This window comes from Lytechinus variegatus, chromosome 1 (genome assembly GCF_018143015.1).
Source record: "Lytechinus variegatus isolate NC3 chromosome 1, Lvar_3.0, whole genome shotgun sequence".
NCBI classification, from domain to species: Eukaryota; Metazoa; Echinodermata; class Echinoidea; order Temnopleuroida; family Toxopneustidae; genus Lytechinus; species Lytechinus variegatus.
This window is the reverse complement of record NC_054740.1, coordinates 80,031,026-80,048,666: the sequence shown is the minus strand read 5'-3', so window position 1 is coordinate 80,048,666 and position 17,641 is coordinate 80,031,026. Positions and strand designations below refer to the sequence as shown.

General features: G+C 34.7%; 2 protein-coding genes across 9 annotated transcripts in view; one reads left to right on the top strand and one right to left on the bottom strand.

Annotated features, from left to right (window-relative positions):
• The first annotated feature begins 1,755 nt into the window (after positions 1–1,755).
• On the top strand, positions 1,756–5,023 carry LOC121406565 (actin-binding Rho-activating protein-like). The gene is made up of 2 exons (XM_041597576.1): positions 1,756–1,891; positions 4,486–5,023. Exon 2 carries the CDS (start codon positions 4,530–4,532, stop codon positions 5,007–5,009), a length of 480 nt encoding a protein of 159 aa, XP_041453510.1. The 5' UTR covers positions 1,756–1,891; positions 4,486–4,529; the 3' UTR covers positions 5,010–5,023.
• Positions 5,024–6,620: 1,597 nt separating this feature from the next.
• LOC121424507 (calmodulin-regulated spectrin-associated protein 1-like) overlaps positions 6,621–17,641 on the bottom strand; it is a 52,892-nt gene continuing 41,871 nt past the window's right edge. For 6 of the 8 annotated variants that reach the window (XM_041620222.1, XM_041620253.1, XM_041620277.1 and 3 more), the window contains 4 exons: positions 15,724–16,122; positions 12,782–12,900; positions 12,218–12,381; positions 6,621–11,939 (listed from right to left, as the gene is read on the bottom strand). In XM_041620222.1, the coding sequence (XP_041476156.1) occupies positions 11,813–11,939; positions 12,218–12,381; positions 12,782–12,900; positions 15,724–16,122 (809 nt within the window). In that variant the 3' untranslated portion in view covers positions 6,621–11,812. The remainder of the gene's footprint in view (positions 11,940–12,217; positions 12,382–12,781; positions 12,901–15,723; positions 16,123–17,641) is intronic. The other 2 variants (XM_041620261.1, XM_041620269.1) reach the window with 1 other exon arrangement.

Here is a 17,641-nt window from a genome sequence, read left to right as displayed (position 1 = left end):
GGCCTACTCATTTAACACTCCGATGATAGGCAGGGGGCGGGGCCTTGGAGCCCCCCTCAACGATTCGCGTAATAGTTTTTTTTTTTTTTTTTTTTTTACTCTCAAGCCTTGTGCATCGTTTGAGACCAAATTGCGACGCCGGGTACCCGCGGCGGTTTCGAAATTACGCAACATTTAGTAAATTAATGTCAGACCAAAAATTGCTCAAACGTGATTTCGTTTACAAAGTCAATGCGAAAAGTGTGCCCTTTTCAACCAAACTTAATCATAAATGTATGGCTATTTCTAATATTGCTGGTATCGAAAAAAAAAAAAACAAAAGTTCCCCCAAAACGAAGAAATAAATTGAAAAAGAAATGTACCCCAATACATAAGAAATTGATCTGATATCGATATTTTTCACGTCCATTTGAACATCGCAAAGAGTTTCTACAAAAAAAATCATAAAACATTTGGAGCTTTATTTAGGGAATTATAAGGGGAAAAGTATGATTGCATACTATACTTATGCATAGTAATCAATTAATAGCAGTTTGCATGAAATAAATCAATGCAGAATTTTGTAGATTATGTCTCAGGCGTCCCAGACAACCTGCGTGCCAATTTTCGGCACGATCGCGCGATCGACGGTCGAGATCTCAAGGTGGGGGGGGGGCTGGGAGCACTCCCCCCACTCGAGCCATAATTATGATCTCCTAAAATACCCTGGGAAAATACACAAATTGGGTTTGATATCCGTTAGGTTTTGATAATTGAATAAGTACCATGCACACTTTGCGGGCCTTTGGGCGGCCGTCTCAGGATTCTTCAGCTTAAAACGGTCTAAACCAAAATTGAACTTTAATGTCACGTATAAAGGCAATTAAAAGTAAAATTTTCTCCATTGCTTTTCCATTGGTTTTGGGTGGCGATCATTCTTGTCACAAACGACAAATTGGTCTACGCTATTTTTTCGTTTTGCTAAGACTCTTGTAGGAATAATGTTTGGCAAAGCAAACAAATTCATCAAGAGTATAAGGTTACCAAAATAATAGCAGAGCACTGGAATCGGTAGGCCTACATGAGTAATAATTCTCTAATGATTTTTGAGCCGGGGCCCTTGATGCAGGTCGATCTGTGCCGTAACTAGCGTATTGCCATTTTTATAGGATTGTCCACAAACACTCAGAATTTAATGTGTCTTTGTATGACCAAGGAGTGGGGTATACGATCGTAAAAGTTCAATTCGGGGTTCGCGCTATAATTCTGACAAAAATGAATCCAAGTGTGCCCTAAATAGAAACACTGCATGCAGGGCGAACGCGGCGGAAAAGTGGGAGGGGGGGGGTTCTGACCATTTAAACAATGATGGTCATTTTTACATTTTTGAATACGGTTTTGGATAAAAAATATATAAAAAGGGGGGCTGAAGCCCATCCAGCCACCCCCGGCTCCTGCCCTGACCCCGTCAGGCCCGTTTCAGCGTCCCCGCAATAGAAATGGCAGTCACCAGTCCCCATGTTACGATCTAGGGTGGGAAGAAAAATCGCGCCAGTATAGTGTATAGTTAGCACGGTGATATTCTCTCGTTTATCGTACACGCATTTTCTCATTCGTCACCAAGGTCGTGTAGTCATCGACGAACAATCTGAGGAAGAATAATACTGAATAATGATCATTATAAATAAGGGATATTGTAACTTTTAAATATATCAAATAATAACAAAATAAATATTTTGAACTCAAACATTTTATTATAATTATCAAACAGAAAAAATATAGCCTTTTATATACTAATTGAAATAAAAAAATTCACAAGCAATCGTCAAGATTTAGATTGCCAACGTTTCGTTCTGATGTGTATGTTTGCTTATTTCGTCATCATCGACGACATGACACGCCCCCTTATACGGTACGTATTCTTAGTTTTATTGTTCTCTTAGAAAACCAGTTCTCACTGGTTCACAGCTGACACTTCACTGGCCTGGGGTTTAAAAGAAGCCATGTAGCGCGCTATTTTGTTTGTGAATTTTTCGATAGTCTATTACAATAGATTGGTCAATGTTTATTTCCGTGTTGTTAGACACAGTCAGTGACGAGTGGAGTTAGTTGCCTCGGACAAAAAATAGTTGGTAATTTACGGGGTAATTTATAGGGATAAATGGGATAAATATGCAAACGAGCCATCGTACGCCTATAATACTGCAATATTGTGATCGATGTGACGTAGCTTGAATTGTTTGACGTTTAGGCCCGAGATGAGAGAATATAAGACCAAAATTGAGAACGCAATAAAGAATTTGAACTGAAGTGATTATAGCTAGGAGTGATTCCGGGATATATATATAGGCCTCATAATGTCTGCATATATTATAAAGTATAGGTCAAAATATGATAAAATAACACTAATAAAATGACTATGGGTGATGATTCTATACCTTGATTCGAACTAAAAACAATGATCATCATATAATTATGAGGATAATTGTATTATGATTAAGAAAAATATATGATGATAATTATAGTGACGATTATGATGATGATGAAGATGATTCCGGAAATGATTATAGGCCCTATGATGATGGTAATGATGATGATATTATGATGATGATGATAATAATAATATTGATAATGATAATTATAATAAATTATATTACAATAATAATGATTGCAATATAATTAATGGTGACAATTAAAATGAAGTATGGTGCCCTTTTTATGGTGATCAAAAACTTGCATGATTTCAACAAAACATGAAGTCCAGCTGTACTGTGAATGCAGGGTAGTATACATTAGAGGGCGGCACCATATAACACGCAAGGGGCGGCCTGGGGCGACCGTCCTACGGTAGTAATTACAAAAGAGAGAGAAATGAAAGACGTATCAGTTGTGCATACCCCTGCAATCCGTTTAGAGAAAAAATGGATCGCCCCTGCATGCATATACATGAAATTGGGGGGGGGGGGGGCAGATAGTGGCCTAGATAGGCCCTTCATGAAAAATAGAAACTAAAAAGTAGGCCTACATACATGACTGAGATAATTAAAACAAAGAGAAGGCCGATCCGAATAGAATATGAAATCTGTTTTCTTAATTTCACTAATTTGTAAACAAAGAAAACAGAGGAAAGAGAGAAAAAAGAAAGGTAAAAAAGAAGGAAAGAAATATAAAAAAGAGACAATGCAGAAGAGAGGGGGGGGGGGGGGGGGGAGAAACAACGAAAAAGAAGAGGAAAATGAAAAATGGGCAAAGAGTTATATTCTGTGTTTAACGTACGTAACGTGAAAAGGGTGTCAAAAACATGAAAATAATAAAAAAAGGGTATCTTTTTTGCTAGGAAGCTACGTGTTTAGGGTCAAATTTGCGGGGATGATGCAACAAAATTAAAATGTTTTATAAGATGTCCTTTTTGCCCCAACCCAACGTGTCATTCGAGTCCGATTTGCGCGAGGTATGGAAGGTGGGGCCGTACTAAATCACTGACGTGTAAAGGTGAAACCAACGACCGACGGACCCGTGACATAACAGTTCATTTCAGGGAATACTTGCCAATCTAGTATCGTTTTATTTCCAATATAACGCCAATAGGACTACTTGTTAAGGGATGCATTTTCAGAATATGGAAAATACGTGTTAAGGGTGCATTTCGAGACCCCATGGTCGCACATGGTACCACTCGTCAATGGATTGTGCCCCGGGTTATTAATCTAAGATAAGCCTAATGAGAGCGTGATTTGTTGATATTGATGCCTGAAAACTCGACATTTTGATTTTAAGCACTTTTGTAATTTGAATAGGATGCATGGGTCAATTGTTAACAATTAATGCGAGCGCAAACCGTGAGCCGAGATTTTTAATTGATAAACTGTCATAAAAAGGGGATTTTTCAGTCGTTGAGACATGATATAGAGGTCAACTCGCCAATCAATATGTGAGCGCAAAGCGCAATCTCATATATAGGCCTACGTTTTGACACCTAAAAAGGGATATTTTAAGGACTTTACAGAATACACAAAGACAATAGTTACTTGGCAAATCAAATAACGCGAGCGCACAGCGCGAGCTGAAAATGTTGATAGTCACACCATAAAACGGACATTTTAAATCGCAAACAAAACTGAAATCTCGATATCTGAGCTGAAATATGTTTGGTATATTTAATTCATATCAGCCTATTGAGCAAGATATGTTTCTCATCGAACAGGCAATGCGAGCACGAAAATTTTACTGACATTTTTTTTTTAAAGTCTTCCCATGACCTTCTTTTATTCACTCGTCTTATTTTACCTCTCCTTTTTAATCCCCTCTTTTTTCTTTTTATTTTCTTTCTTTCCCCTTTTTTCTTTTTCTTTGCTCCGCCAATAGGGGGGGGGGGGGGGGCTCAGCCTCCCTGAATCCGCCTATGAAAATCTGCCTGGTTTTTGTGCCTCCCCTAGAAGCTCCCTCGATTATAGTTTTATTTTCTTTATTAAATATGTATTTCTTCAAATTTCTAATCATTGGCAGATAGTATTACGCATCAAAAGGAGCTAGATTGCTGATCTTGAAACATGGATCTCGACATAGACGACGGGATAGATCGAGAGTCGGGTGGAAGCTTGAGCAGTAGGATAGCAAAATGGAAAAATGTCGAGAATGAGCACAAGAACAAACAACTCATCAACCCATTCTCAGAATGGGCGGGGGCGTCGACCAGGGCGAAACTGGACAAAGACGACCCCAACTATGCCCGCCCCGTGGAAGGTTCGATGACGGCCATACGAGGTCAGATGGCGGGGGAACGCATCAGTGGCGAGATCAAGCAACTGGTCGCCATTATGAAACAGTCCGGTCATCGAGAGACAGCCGACGACGGGAGCGTCTATTACTGGATTCATTTCGGGAAGCTCTTTGATTTGTACTCGAAAATCTCAAATAAACTCGTGGGGATTTTGATGCGTGCCAGAAAGCAAGGACTGATCGATTTTGAAGGAGAAATGCTATGGCAACGGAGGGATGATCATGTTATCATTTCAATGATGGAACAATGATGGTGACAATTTTCAGTTTGTCCGCAAAATAAAATATTTTTGAAATAGAGAAATGATTTCAGATTTCACTATTATGTTCGCTGTTGATATGATATTCACCCGCAAGAAGTGCATTTCAATCTGGAGTGTTAATGCCAAGAGTGAATAACACTCTAATTCCCAAGAGTTCTTACCAAGTGACTGACCCTCCCCCTAAAAAAAAGAGTATAGAAGGGAGAAAAAGTAGAGAAAATCAGAAAAAGAAGGGTATTGACTATTGAAGCTGTGTAGGTCGGACCATGACATAATCCCCCTATTTTCCCACTGCCCTTGTCAATCTGATATCGGTCGGTCTTCCTCGGGAAAATAAAGGACTGAATATCTTATTTGATTTCTTTGGGTAATTAAAATGATAGGCCGGTAGCTTCACACTGCCATGGATAACTGACAAAAGGAAGTAAGTGTACTTCAGGCAAATTCAAGTTTTTGATGTTTTCATATTTAATAATAATAATATATAGCATTTATGAGGCGCCGATCTATCTAGTTGCCTATTCAGTGGCGCGCTATATATTACCCGGCTGTAGCTCCAGCTGCTATAAAGGCGCTTGGTGAATTCAAGGAATTAATCCTGCCTGGTACCCATTTACCTCACCTGGGTCGAGTGCAGCAGTGTGGATAAATTTCTTGCTGAAGGAAAATACGCCATGGCTAGGATTCGAACCCACGGCCCTCTGTTTGAAAGGCGAGAGTCAGAACCACTAGACCACCACGCGCCCACATATATTTAATATACAGATGTAAAATTTATTCAGGCAAATTCTGATATTGATAAACCATCACCATACTGCATTGAGGTATACTAGTATATTGTATTTGTTATTACTGTATTCTAATATACTCCATTGATCTTTTATTGGAATTGAAGAAAACATTGAATTGAAAAAGTATCTGACATGAAATTTGCTCTTGTAAAAAAAAGTTACTTTTGTCACTTCCTTCAGATACTGTTCATGCTGGGTCAAGATACAAGATGGTGAAAACAAATATTTTCAACATCAGTTATGTATGAACCCTTGAATGAACACATCACATATCAGCTTCAATGCATGTCTTGGTCTCCTGTTTTTCAGATGGAAAGAATATTATTAACTGATCAAAAAAATATTTTTTTTTATAGGGAAAGCCATCAATTGCATCCATTACCTTGGTACTTACTTTGCATAACTGTACTCTCATTCTTTGTCAAGACTTTTCACAGGTTTACTTGTGTGTATGGTTACAATATAAACTTTGCGCTATGTGTGTGATGCTACCATGATTACAAAAATATCTTATTTTTCATTTGGATTGTTTGCAATATTCGTATTGAAATTATATGGTGATCATAATGCTTGTGTTTACATAATTAATTCATTGAAGGAACAACTTAGATAATGGATACATACAAACTACGATATAAATGTAATTAAATACAATCCATATATTTTAAAGCATGACTCTGTACTAAATATAAAACAGTTCAAGCCAAAGTGTATGTGTATGACGTTGAAAAATAATGTTTATAAGAAAACATTTAAGACTGTTGAAACAAATAAAAACATAAGTAAACATATTATTTTGTTTCTGTTCATAGTTGTTTTCCATACTTTAATGCTGCACACATGTATCCAGCCATTTTGTTTACAATAATTATACATTGTATGCACACAACAAGTGGGACTTTTTACAAACAAAGAAATGACAATTAAAATCTTTAACATCAATAAGCACATTATCTGTCATTTCCTGAACACTCGGACATCCATTTATTTCTGGAAAAACATGGCATTGTATTTACGCATGTAGTATTGTAACTTGAGCATAATCATTTTTGAGAAAGACAAAACACAACAAGATAGCTCTATTTTAATCAGATGTATGAAAAATCAATTCATTTTCATACAAGCATTTTGGCAGCGTGTTATATAAAAGATTCACTTCATCGGACAAGATTAAACGAACTTGTGTGTATTAAATCAGACAAATCAATCCTTCACGAACATGAACATTTATCTCTTAATGGAATTTGATATAAATCAAACTGTAACCTTATTTGAAGTGAATACAGCTCATTGTTATCATTGCATTTTTTAAATTATATTACATAAATATCTATCCACACTTTGAATAGTCCATAATTGACACCACTTCTACATTTTCAGGATTCAACATTCTTTAGAAGATAGGATGAAACTGACCTATTTCTCTATGGGTGAATTAATGTCACAAATAATTGGCATGCTATATCAAATAACTTTTGCATTGACACAAATTGCATTCTTTAAATCAAGCATTAGATAAGATATTAAAACAATGCTTAATTTGATAAGAAAATGCATGTCTAGCTATGCATAATAGGGATTATTGGCACTGAAAATATTTGTATCTAAATAAATAGAGTAAAATTATCAGAGAAAAATGCTGAAAATTTCATCAAAATCTTACAACAAATGGCAAAGTTATTGAAGTTTTAAGTTAAGCAATATATTTTGAAGTTAAATGTAAGTCGTCATGAATATTCATTAGATGGGCTTATGATGTCACATCCCCACTTTCTATTGTCTTAGGGTATTACATGAAATCATAATTGTTTAAAACCTTTAATTTCTAGAATTCACTGCTACTTCAAATTGTTATGTCTTCAATATCACTATCATTCCCCAATTATGATCTAGTTTTCTAGGCAATTTGAAACTACCATAGTTTACCAGGTAAATTGCTACAACCATGAACATTCTGATTCCTAATCTAAACTTGATTCTAAAATGGTATTCATTTTGTTCATATTACATATCACCAAAATCTCAAGTGAAAAGAATTTCAAAATACAAATATTGACCAGCCTGTCTAAGGCTAACATAGACATGTACATAAAAATCAATATATCCAACTTAATGGAATCTCAAAGAAAAAAATAAATCGCTCATATGCAGAATCTCAAATCATATTTTCTCCATAAATCAACTCTAAATATATTTGATAAAATAATCTACGCTAAAGGCAAATAGGCAATATAAACTCTTGTTTAAAACCTTTCAATGGTGTTGTTAATTTTAATATGAATTTCAGCAAGTTTTTGCTTTTCCCTTTATCTAGGACTATACAAGGCCTTAAATACATTCATCTGTACACCAGCAAGTAAATTCAATTCAAGTTTTTATAGTACCAAACACAAATTCGACACTATACTATGTACAAATTAATATATTATGTACAGCACTATATACAGACTTCATTGATGAATTTGTACGAGGTTATGAAACATCAATATTAAAAAAAAAGATAATACCACAAACAACATCACATCGCCACTTTACAACATTCAATATCTTTACGGAGATACAGGTAAAAATGTGCATATGTTTTGAACCACATATATTACTCTTTGACTATTAAGATGCACAAGACTGCTGAGAAAAAAGGAAACAAACTGAGACTAAATTGAATCTAATAACACAAAAAACAGAAGGAAAAAAAATGATGGAATGTCACATAGCAAGTAGAAAGCCAAATCAGTATTCATCACAAAGTAAGAGAGAGAGAGAGAGGAAGAGGAAAAAGAGAAGAGAGATAGAAAGACAAATCATGTCAAACGTATGTAAAATGATAACTTCAATGTACCAAAAATGATAGAAGATGAATGAATATGTATAATCTGAAACAAATATACACACAAGTTTGGTTGCATCACTGACCTTAAATAGATATTTCATTCAAATTAACAAAAAATATTACTCAAAAGATTGTCAAACTAGGAGAATGTCTACTGATCAAAACCATACCAAAAGGATAGGCAATAATAGAATTGTCTGAAACGCCAAAGGTTTGTAGATTAGCAAAGTGGAGAGATAGAGGGAGTGAGGGAAAGACAGAGGAGGGGACAGGGATGAGGGACATTTATCAAATTATATCAAGGGAATAATTGATATTTCAAAGATGTAAATGAAAGGCTAACATAAGAAATTAAGATACAATAGAATAAGATAAGTCTAGAAAATGAAGAGTGAAAAGGGTACATTTTTCTACTCTGGAGATTTACCATGAGAAAAATATCTGATATACAATCATTCCAATAATTAAGAGAAATCATGAAAAAAAAAGCATTTCCTGGCTAACAAGATTACAAATAATTCTCAGAAAATAACACACTTGATCATTTTGCAAGCAAAATAAATTAATGGAAGCCCATGAACAAACGAATGACGACAAAAAAAAGCAACAAAACAAATGCAGCACAATAGCAATTGTATTGCTTCTATATGACAAAATATTGATGCCCATCTTTCAAATTCTTTTTGGTTAAAACTGAGACTGAATGACAGTAGATTGAGAATATAGCAAATGAAAACAAATGACACTTAAGTGCAATTTTATCTTCTAAACTACAATTGTTTCATCCTCATCTTTAAATATCAATTTTGCATTAAAAACAAAAATTGTATATGATTTAGTGGTGTGATCATTTTTCCTTGTGCATTAGTAAGTTTGCAATGTCAAGAAGGCTCATCAAATTAATTAGTATCAAAATGCTATATCTATCTAAAATATGACCTAATATGTAACCTTACAATGTTTCATTATATAAAGGAGGCAGTGCAGGGTTAGAAAGTAATTGCATGAACTAAGTTCTACAATTCAAACTGAATTTAATACACCATATAGCATCTCATGGAATACCTATGATTCCATCATTAGCCACTCATAATCAGCCAAATAAGTAAAATTGCACCTCTACACGCAATAGCAGACATACTAAAGAAACACAACGTTGCAAGAAAGAATAATTGCACTGCAAACTACAGGGCTATACAGTCATAAATATTTGCAAGAAGCCATGAAATAGAGCATTATCCACTCAATCTGTCGACATGAGAAATATGGGACACATAGCTTAGGACATGAGAATGTCGTATACTAGTATACCACAAAATTCTATTAATTTGATACATTGATCCTAATTTCTTTGCCCACCCCCAAGTTTAAAAAATCCATACAAATGCCCCTTCAAATACTATTATTATTATCATTGATATTACCTATGAAAATTGTATGTGATATCCTTATCAAGTACTGTATAGGCCAATATTTTAGCGTACACATATTTTAGCGATTTGGGACTAGTTTCGACATATTAGCGAGTCATTATTTTCATGTTCTGAATTGTTTCTGTACTTAAACATATTTGCATTTTGCTGACTGGAAATTTTTAGCAAGGACACGATCATGAAATTAGCGAAAATTGAACCACCACGAAAATTTCAGCTTATACAGTATGGCTATATCTGATTTTCTCTAGTGAAGAACATTCACACATGGGCAATTTAGCTAGCATATGCCATCGATGTATGGCAAGGTGTTTTCTTGATAATTTTGTTTTGGGTGCAAAATAATGTGTTTGGTCTTGTTAACAAATGACAATCCTTGATATCAGGAAGAATGATAAAATAACCTGCTATGATACGTCGGTACATGTATATGCTGGTTGAATTTTTCAGATGTGGCAGCCCATTTAGGATTGTCTATAGGTATGATTATATCTGAAAAAGTATGACACACAGACTACCTTATGAGGGCCTGTGTGTATTAATCAAAAGGAACCAAATCAATCAAATTAAATAGGAATAAAAGAAGGCACAATAATCTACTTTCCATATAAAACTGAACAAGAAGGCATGATCACAAAATGTACAAACTAATAAAGGGAAAACCATCGAGAAAGCGAGAGTACGGGTACATTTCATTATGAACCCTAATACCGGTATGTGTATCATTCTCATGCCAACATAAGTGGCTAGTAAGTATATACTAGAAAGGTCATTGAGAATGGCCAGTAGCTTTGGAAAGGGTAGATGATAGTGCATATTGGTTAGTATAGACTTTATCAGTGTGATTACATCCATCCCTCCAAAATCCTTCTCGGCTTTGTTTTTTTATGATGAAAATATATCTGACCCTCTCTCCACTCATAGCTATTCAGGGCCTATAAAGAAGCATGTAATTACGGTATCATTCAAACTTTAAAAACAGAAACATTGGCTATATACTCCTCCATGACATTATAGTAAACATTACATCTCACAATATCTTGTAACGATTCCTTTTTAAGTAGTAACATAAACACAAAGGTATGTGTACTCAATGAATATGCTGTGTGTAATAAATAGGAAAAGCTTGGAATATTTCACCATAGAGAAAGAGAGATATACATATTTATATACACGCTACAGTAGATGTGTTCACTACAGTCGTTGATGTGTTCATATTGAACACATTTCATTGCACATGGGTTATAGCATCTCATAAAAATTCTGCATCATAAATACAGACAAGTTTTCCATAACTTATGTAAAGAAAGTGTCACCAATAATGCCTATAAAACAGCCTACACTCTCAGCATGTTTAGTCCCCATATATTGTTTTTCAAGCATTGCAACACAGACAAGCTTAGGGGCAAAACGTTCGCAGTGCTTATAAACAAACATGCCTTCAGTGGTTTCAAGTACGATGTTGAACGCTGTGTTGTCATTTGGAAAATAATCAAAACATCAAGTTGAATATAACAGCTGTATAGAAACTGTTGATGAAAGTTGATGACATATTGGTAAAGGGGTAATGGGAGGAATCGACTTAAGACCACATGACCCCTTACTTCATGAATATTAAATGAAATTATTCATAGATCACAGTTTGAATAATACCGTGCCAACCTCAATCTCTATAAGGTTATATGATTCCAACAGGACTTGACTGTTTGGTGACCTCTGAACCCTTGACCTGTACTATCAGTGTTTTTTGGTGGAGACTGGTCTCTTGGACTGCCAGAAGGCACTGTTGATTGTGATACCATCGATCTGCACTGATAAGGACTTGGAAGGAACCTTGGCAAAGTGTTTCCCACCGGAGTTGTACCTGAATATAACATAACAAGAAAATGTCAGTAAATAAAACCATATCTCTACCATATAACATGCATAAATCTATTTATTCCCTCCCCTCGGCTCACCCCCTTCATCTATTCACACACAGTTTGATAAAATATTTAGACCTGTGTTTGAAGAAGGTCTGTTGCATGATACATGGAGTCAAATCTGTACCTGAGACCAGGTGCAGGGGGAATCACTCAATTATACATATACAAGAACAAAAAAAATCAATGATATGACCCATTGTCCTAGCCATTGCCTTACTTGTAGAGAGCTTCAGTCATCTTGTTGGTGATATGTCTAGGACCAGTGCCGTAGACCTTGGTCAGTTCCTCTGACTCTGGGGTAAAGCCATAGAGTGACCGGAACTGAAGACTGTGATCTCTGAACAAGATCATGAAGTGCTTCTGGTCTGACTTGGCAATTTCCTGTCAGGGAAGAGAGTAGATAGGTATGAGGGAGAAATGAAATCAATTTTTTTTTCAATCATCTATCATCAAAATTAAAGAATAGGGCATGTAACATAAGAAGATAGATTCATAACTGGACATATGGCAATCTAAACTGGGCAAAATCAATTTAGAGTCAGCCGAAGAAAATGATTCATTTTTTTGCCGTTTATTAAAAGTTTCTCACACTGACATTGAATAGTGATCTTTCAGTGCTATTCAACAGCAATTATCCATACAATTACATTTTATGTCCCCTTTACCAAGATTAAAAACCTTATGTTAATGATCTATAAAATACCAACAAGTGAGTTTTCAGAAAACAATTAAATTACAAGATCTAGTCACCCTAGCAATGATAACAAATGTACACTCATACCTGAAGAACTTTATCTTTGGTTTTCTCATTGACGACACCTGCCAGGATACAGTGAGAGATAGCATTGATGATGATGTGACGATTGGACTTACTGGTTGGTTTCACAAACAGCTTGGGACCTGTAAAATTGAAATGGAGAAAGAATCTCAAAGTGTCATCCAAAAAGTAAACAACCTAAATTTGACAAGATATTGTATTTCAATCTATGTAATGAATACAATACTCAATAGTTGATTCTAATTTTCTCTTCCCAACATTTACAAGACATCTCATCTTCAGCTATCCTGACAAGAAAATTATATAATTTGACGACCCCAGAATTATGAAAAGAACTGGATATAACTCTAATACAGTTACTTTAGTGGAACTAGCTTAATAATGACTTTACCATATTAGGCAACATGTGGAATAAAGTACATTTATAATGGTCACTGTTTTTTTTTTCTTCATTAAAAAAAAAAATCTTTATACTTGGGTGAATTAGAACCTGAATGGTATCATACTCCCCAAAAGCTATCAATTTTACTGCTTTAAAGAACAGACCTCTCCTAATTAAGAGATGAAAATCACTATTTAAACATACAAACTGAAACAATTTGTGACTTTTATTCAAAACATAAACACATATTAGTAATTATCATCTTGTTATTGTGTTTTGTTGGTGATTTCCATGTAATATGAAAAGTTAACCATCACTCAAGGATTTTTTTTTACTTCCTTAGTCAATGGTTTCTGGTTCTTCATTAAGTTTCATCACTCTTTATATTTCCATAAAATAAAACGACAAAATCTGTTTGATGGCTTATCTTAAACTGAAGTTGGAAAAAAGATCCAAAATAAACATATGTCACTTGTTCCCAATCAACTCAAATCATCATGTTCACAAATGATACAAGTCTGTACTAGATCAAAACAACACTACACCAAGTAGACACGCTATGTTTTCAACGAATGGGATTGCAATGAGGGAAGAACTAAGGACCCATAGATAGAAGAAGATTCAAAAGTGAAAAGGTAAGGAATTGGGTTCTAAAGTGCTGAAATTAACTAATTTTGCAGGCTTTCATTTCAGTTTCTAGACCCTTTTCCCAAAGAGAGGAAAGGCAATATGTCACAATTACGTTTAATCTGGATAATTTCTTTTTCTTCTTCTATAACTCCAAACTATGAAATAAAATGTCTTCAGGAATGAAAGACGTTGATTTTTTTCACAGCCTCATACTTCTACTTATGCCTTACATATATTTTGGGAACCTGCATGTTTGTTTAAATTTGCTCCACAAACGACATAATAACCTCACTTAAATACATAATCTCCATGCCATGGTTAAATATTAAAATCCCATCAATATTAAACTCTCATGGAATCGTATCGATGAGTTATAGAAATAATCATTGTTATCTAGTACATCTGGTTACATGCTTAACTAATAGTGTTAGATAACATTTTAATAATGAACAACCTACATTTGGTTGATATGGGTCATAAACATGTTCATGAATAATGTTTGGGATAAAACAAAATGATAATTTGAAGTTAGTCAGGATAATCAATGTAAATGCAAATATAATAATGGCAAGTATCAATCTGACATGAGCATGGATGCCAACCTCAAAAAGAGCTCTGTAGTGTTTTGTAGGGTTGAACAAAAATCATTTTAAAATATGAAACACAGTGGGCTTTTAAAATTGATTTCTCACAATAGATATATGTCGTAACAGACTTTAAAGGGATGGTCCGGGCTGAAAATATTTATATCTAAATAAATAGAGTAAAATTCAAAAAGCAAAATGCTGAAAATTTCATCAAAATTGGATAACAAATAACAAAGTTATTGAATTTTAAAGTTTATCAATATTTTGTGAAAACAATTATATGCACATAGTCATGAATATTCATTGGGTGGGCTGGTGGGCTGATGATGATGTCATATCCCCACTTTCCTTTTTATTATGTTATTACATGAAATCATAGTTGTTTCATTTAATCACACATGTGTATGTGTCTTCATTATGATGAAATAAAATGCGGCAATAAAAACTAATGCACTTAATCAGTTGTCAATTCAATTGTTTTAGTTATTGGTAGAATAATTTTTAATAAACCTAATTTCATACAATAAAATACAGAGGAACAAGAGGGGTATGACATCAACAGCCCACCTAATGAATAATCATGAAGACATGCCTAGAACTGTTTTACCGGAATAATGCAAATCTTTCAAATTTAATAACCTCATTATTTGTCACCCGATTTTGATGAAATTTTCAGCATTTTGCCCTGAGAAGTTTACTCTATTTATTGAGATATAAATATCTCCAGCCTGGACCACCCCGTTAAGGAAATCTGCATTTCTGAATCATTTCTAGCAAATACTTTACAAAGTACAGCAAAAATGTAAAGATTAGCACCACTATAAGTCAAATATTAAATTGAGACTGCAAATAAAACTAAAAGTAGGTAAAAAATAAAAAAGAAAATCAAGATGAATACAGAGTACATGCTTAAAAAATATAGTATTCATGCAAACTTTGTTCACACATTTACAAAGATCAAACATAAACAAAGAAATACACAAACACACCAATACATCACAGGAAACACATCATCACAAAAAAATAAAAGAAATAACATTGCAGAATTTATTTACTTGATTGGAGAGACTTAAGATGGATAGAAAATGATGGAGGGTTTATGGTAAAGAAATGAAAAAGAAAATAGAAAGAATCTCACCACTGTAGATCTTGTGTGAGGAGAAAAGACGTTTAGCTGGTAGAAAATAATTACAATCATGCAACCAAATAATACAGGGATTGTCTTACATGAGGAAAGCTACATGTAAATATTTTCTTAAGAAGAATACTGTTGCAATTTGCATACTCCATGCAAAACAAGTTTAGGCGAGCAAACATCGAGCATACGTGATGATATAAAAACGAACCAGAATAATCAGCCGCCTGACTTCCACCGGACCCGCTGCTCTCCTGGGATGCGACACTTGGAGAAACATTGGCAACAGCTCCCTCTTGTGGGGACATCACGCTCGCCCCTGATTCAGGGGCTTGTATCTGAGGGGCATTTTGAGGACTTGTTTTCTCTGGGGATCGGAGACTACCGGGGAGGGTGTTAGATCTTGGTCTCGGGGAAGGGGGTCTGCGCTTAGCAGCCTCTGGCATTGGTTTTCCAGAAGAGGAGGGGGACTTTTTGGTTCCTTGGTCTGCTGCTTGAGATGCAGATTGAGGTGTGGCTGAGGATTGGGGAGGGGCAGCAGCAGACCCCTGGGGTGGAGGGTGGGGTGTTTCTCCTTGAGTGGAAGGAGCTGAAGCACTTGTTTGATTCTCTGTTGATTGGCAGTGAATGAGTATGATAGTATTCAGAAAGAAAAATGAAAGGAAGGATGTAGAGTAGGAGAGAGGGAATTGTTACATGTTAACAAATGTTTGAAAAAAATAGTACAAACAAATGAAGAATAAAAAACCCACCCAGTTAATGAACCACACTACCCATAAGGTATGAATCAAACAGTAAGAGAGACAATATAACACAAAAAGGACAAATGTTTATCCACATCACACATATATCTGATACATGTGTAAAAAGTCATAAATCAATGCTCATTCTCTAACTATCTATTCGCTTGAATATACAAATTCATGCATTGTAATAAATTTTTCATTGCACTTGCTCATCAATTTGTCAATATATGCAGTGTCACCCATGTGCTGAATATGGATAGCGGATGCCAAGGCCTTTCATGACAATAAGTGATATTTCATTGAAAATAAAATTTTGTATTATAATGTAAAAGTTTATCTAAAATATAAACTTATCAAGAAATTAAACAAAAAGAAGTTTTTCCCTTGTTGAATGAGGGAATGGAGTAGGTTACTCTGTCTCAGAGAACTAACAATATGAACACCAGAAATCTACATTAAAAAATCCTTATGTCACTGATGATAAAGGAAAGGGAAAATGAAAAAAGGACACCATGATTCATTGAAAGGTAGTGAGACATTGTGAAAACAGCAGATTAAGAGAGCTTGTTCTGAATACATGAACAAAGAACATGTACATGTCAGTAAGGATTACAAGTACATGTAACAGTTCACACGTTCATGTCAAGCCAGTAAATGTAGTCATGTCTGCAGTTTCAAAGCAACACAACAGCTTTAAATTCCACTGCAATTAAATCAAACTGGGTTTGCAGAAGGAAGTAAAATGAAACTGAGGGAAAGTGAAATGAAACTTGAAAATTCAATGAACAGTAGTTAGAAACACACAATTTTGAAAACTGCAAACGCAGCATTACATCAATATAATGGTCTGTAAGAGAAAGGGAGTGGTTAGTGCATTGAATAGTTACTCAAACAATGAAAAGACAACAATATAAAATACAAGGTTTAGTGATGATTTACAAGGATTTTATCGTGACTAGGAGAGAGAAATATTGCATCTCTAGGTAAAAAAAATATATTTACACTAAACCAAATAAAAGAAAACACAGAAAGAAACACTTAAAAACAGTCAAGTCTTACATCACTTTTCAAATTTGGCTGCGAAAAATTTTTAAAGGCTAATTCCATAAAAGTTTCCATCATACTACCACACATTAGTCCCTTATCATCAGTGTCTTAGATTTAACATACATTTGATATTTAAACCCAAAACTGTGGATTTCCTCTTCTACTGTCTTCTACTTCTTAAAATAAAAAAAAATCCACTTTTGTGAAAATGAATTTTAATCCAACTTTGGGCATCAAATACAGTGCGTCTCAGAAAAAACTACACCGAGATTTAGTGATGATTTATCAAAGCTTATTCATACATAAAATAGACAAATGACCTACCAACGTAAAGCT

What these genes read in the sequence shown, in the direction of transcription:
- LOC121406565 (XM_041597576.1), top strand. Translation starts at nt 4,530, where the DNA reads ATGGATCTCGACATAGACGACGGGATAGATCGAGAGTCGGGTGGAAGC.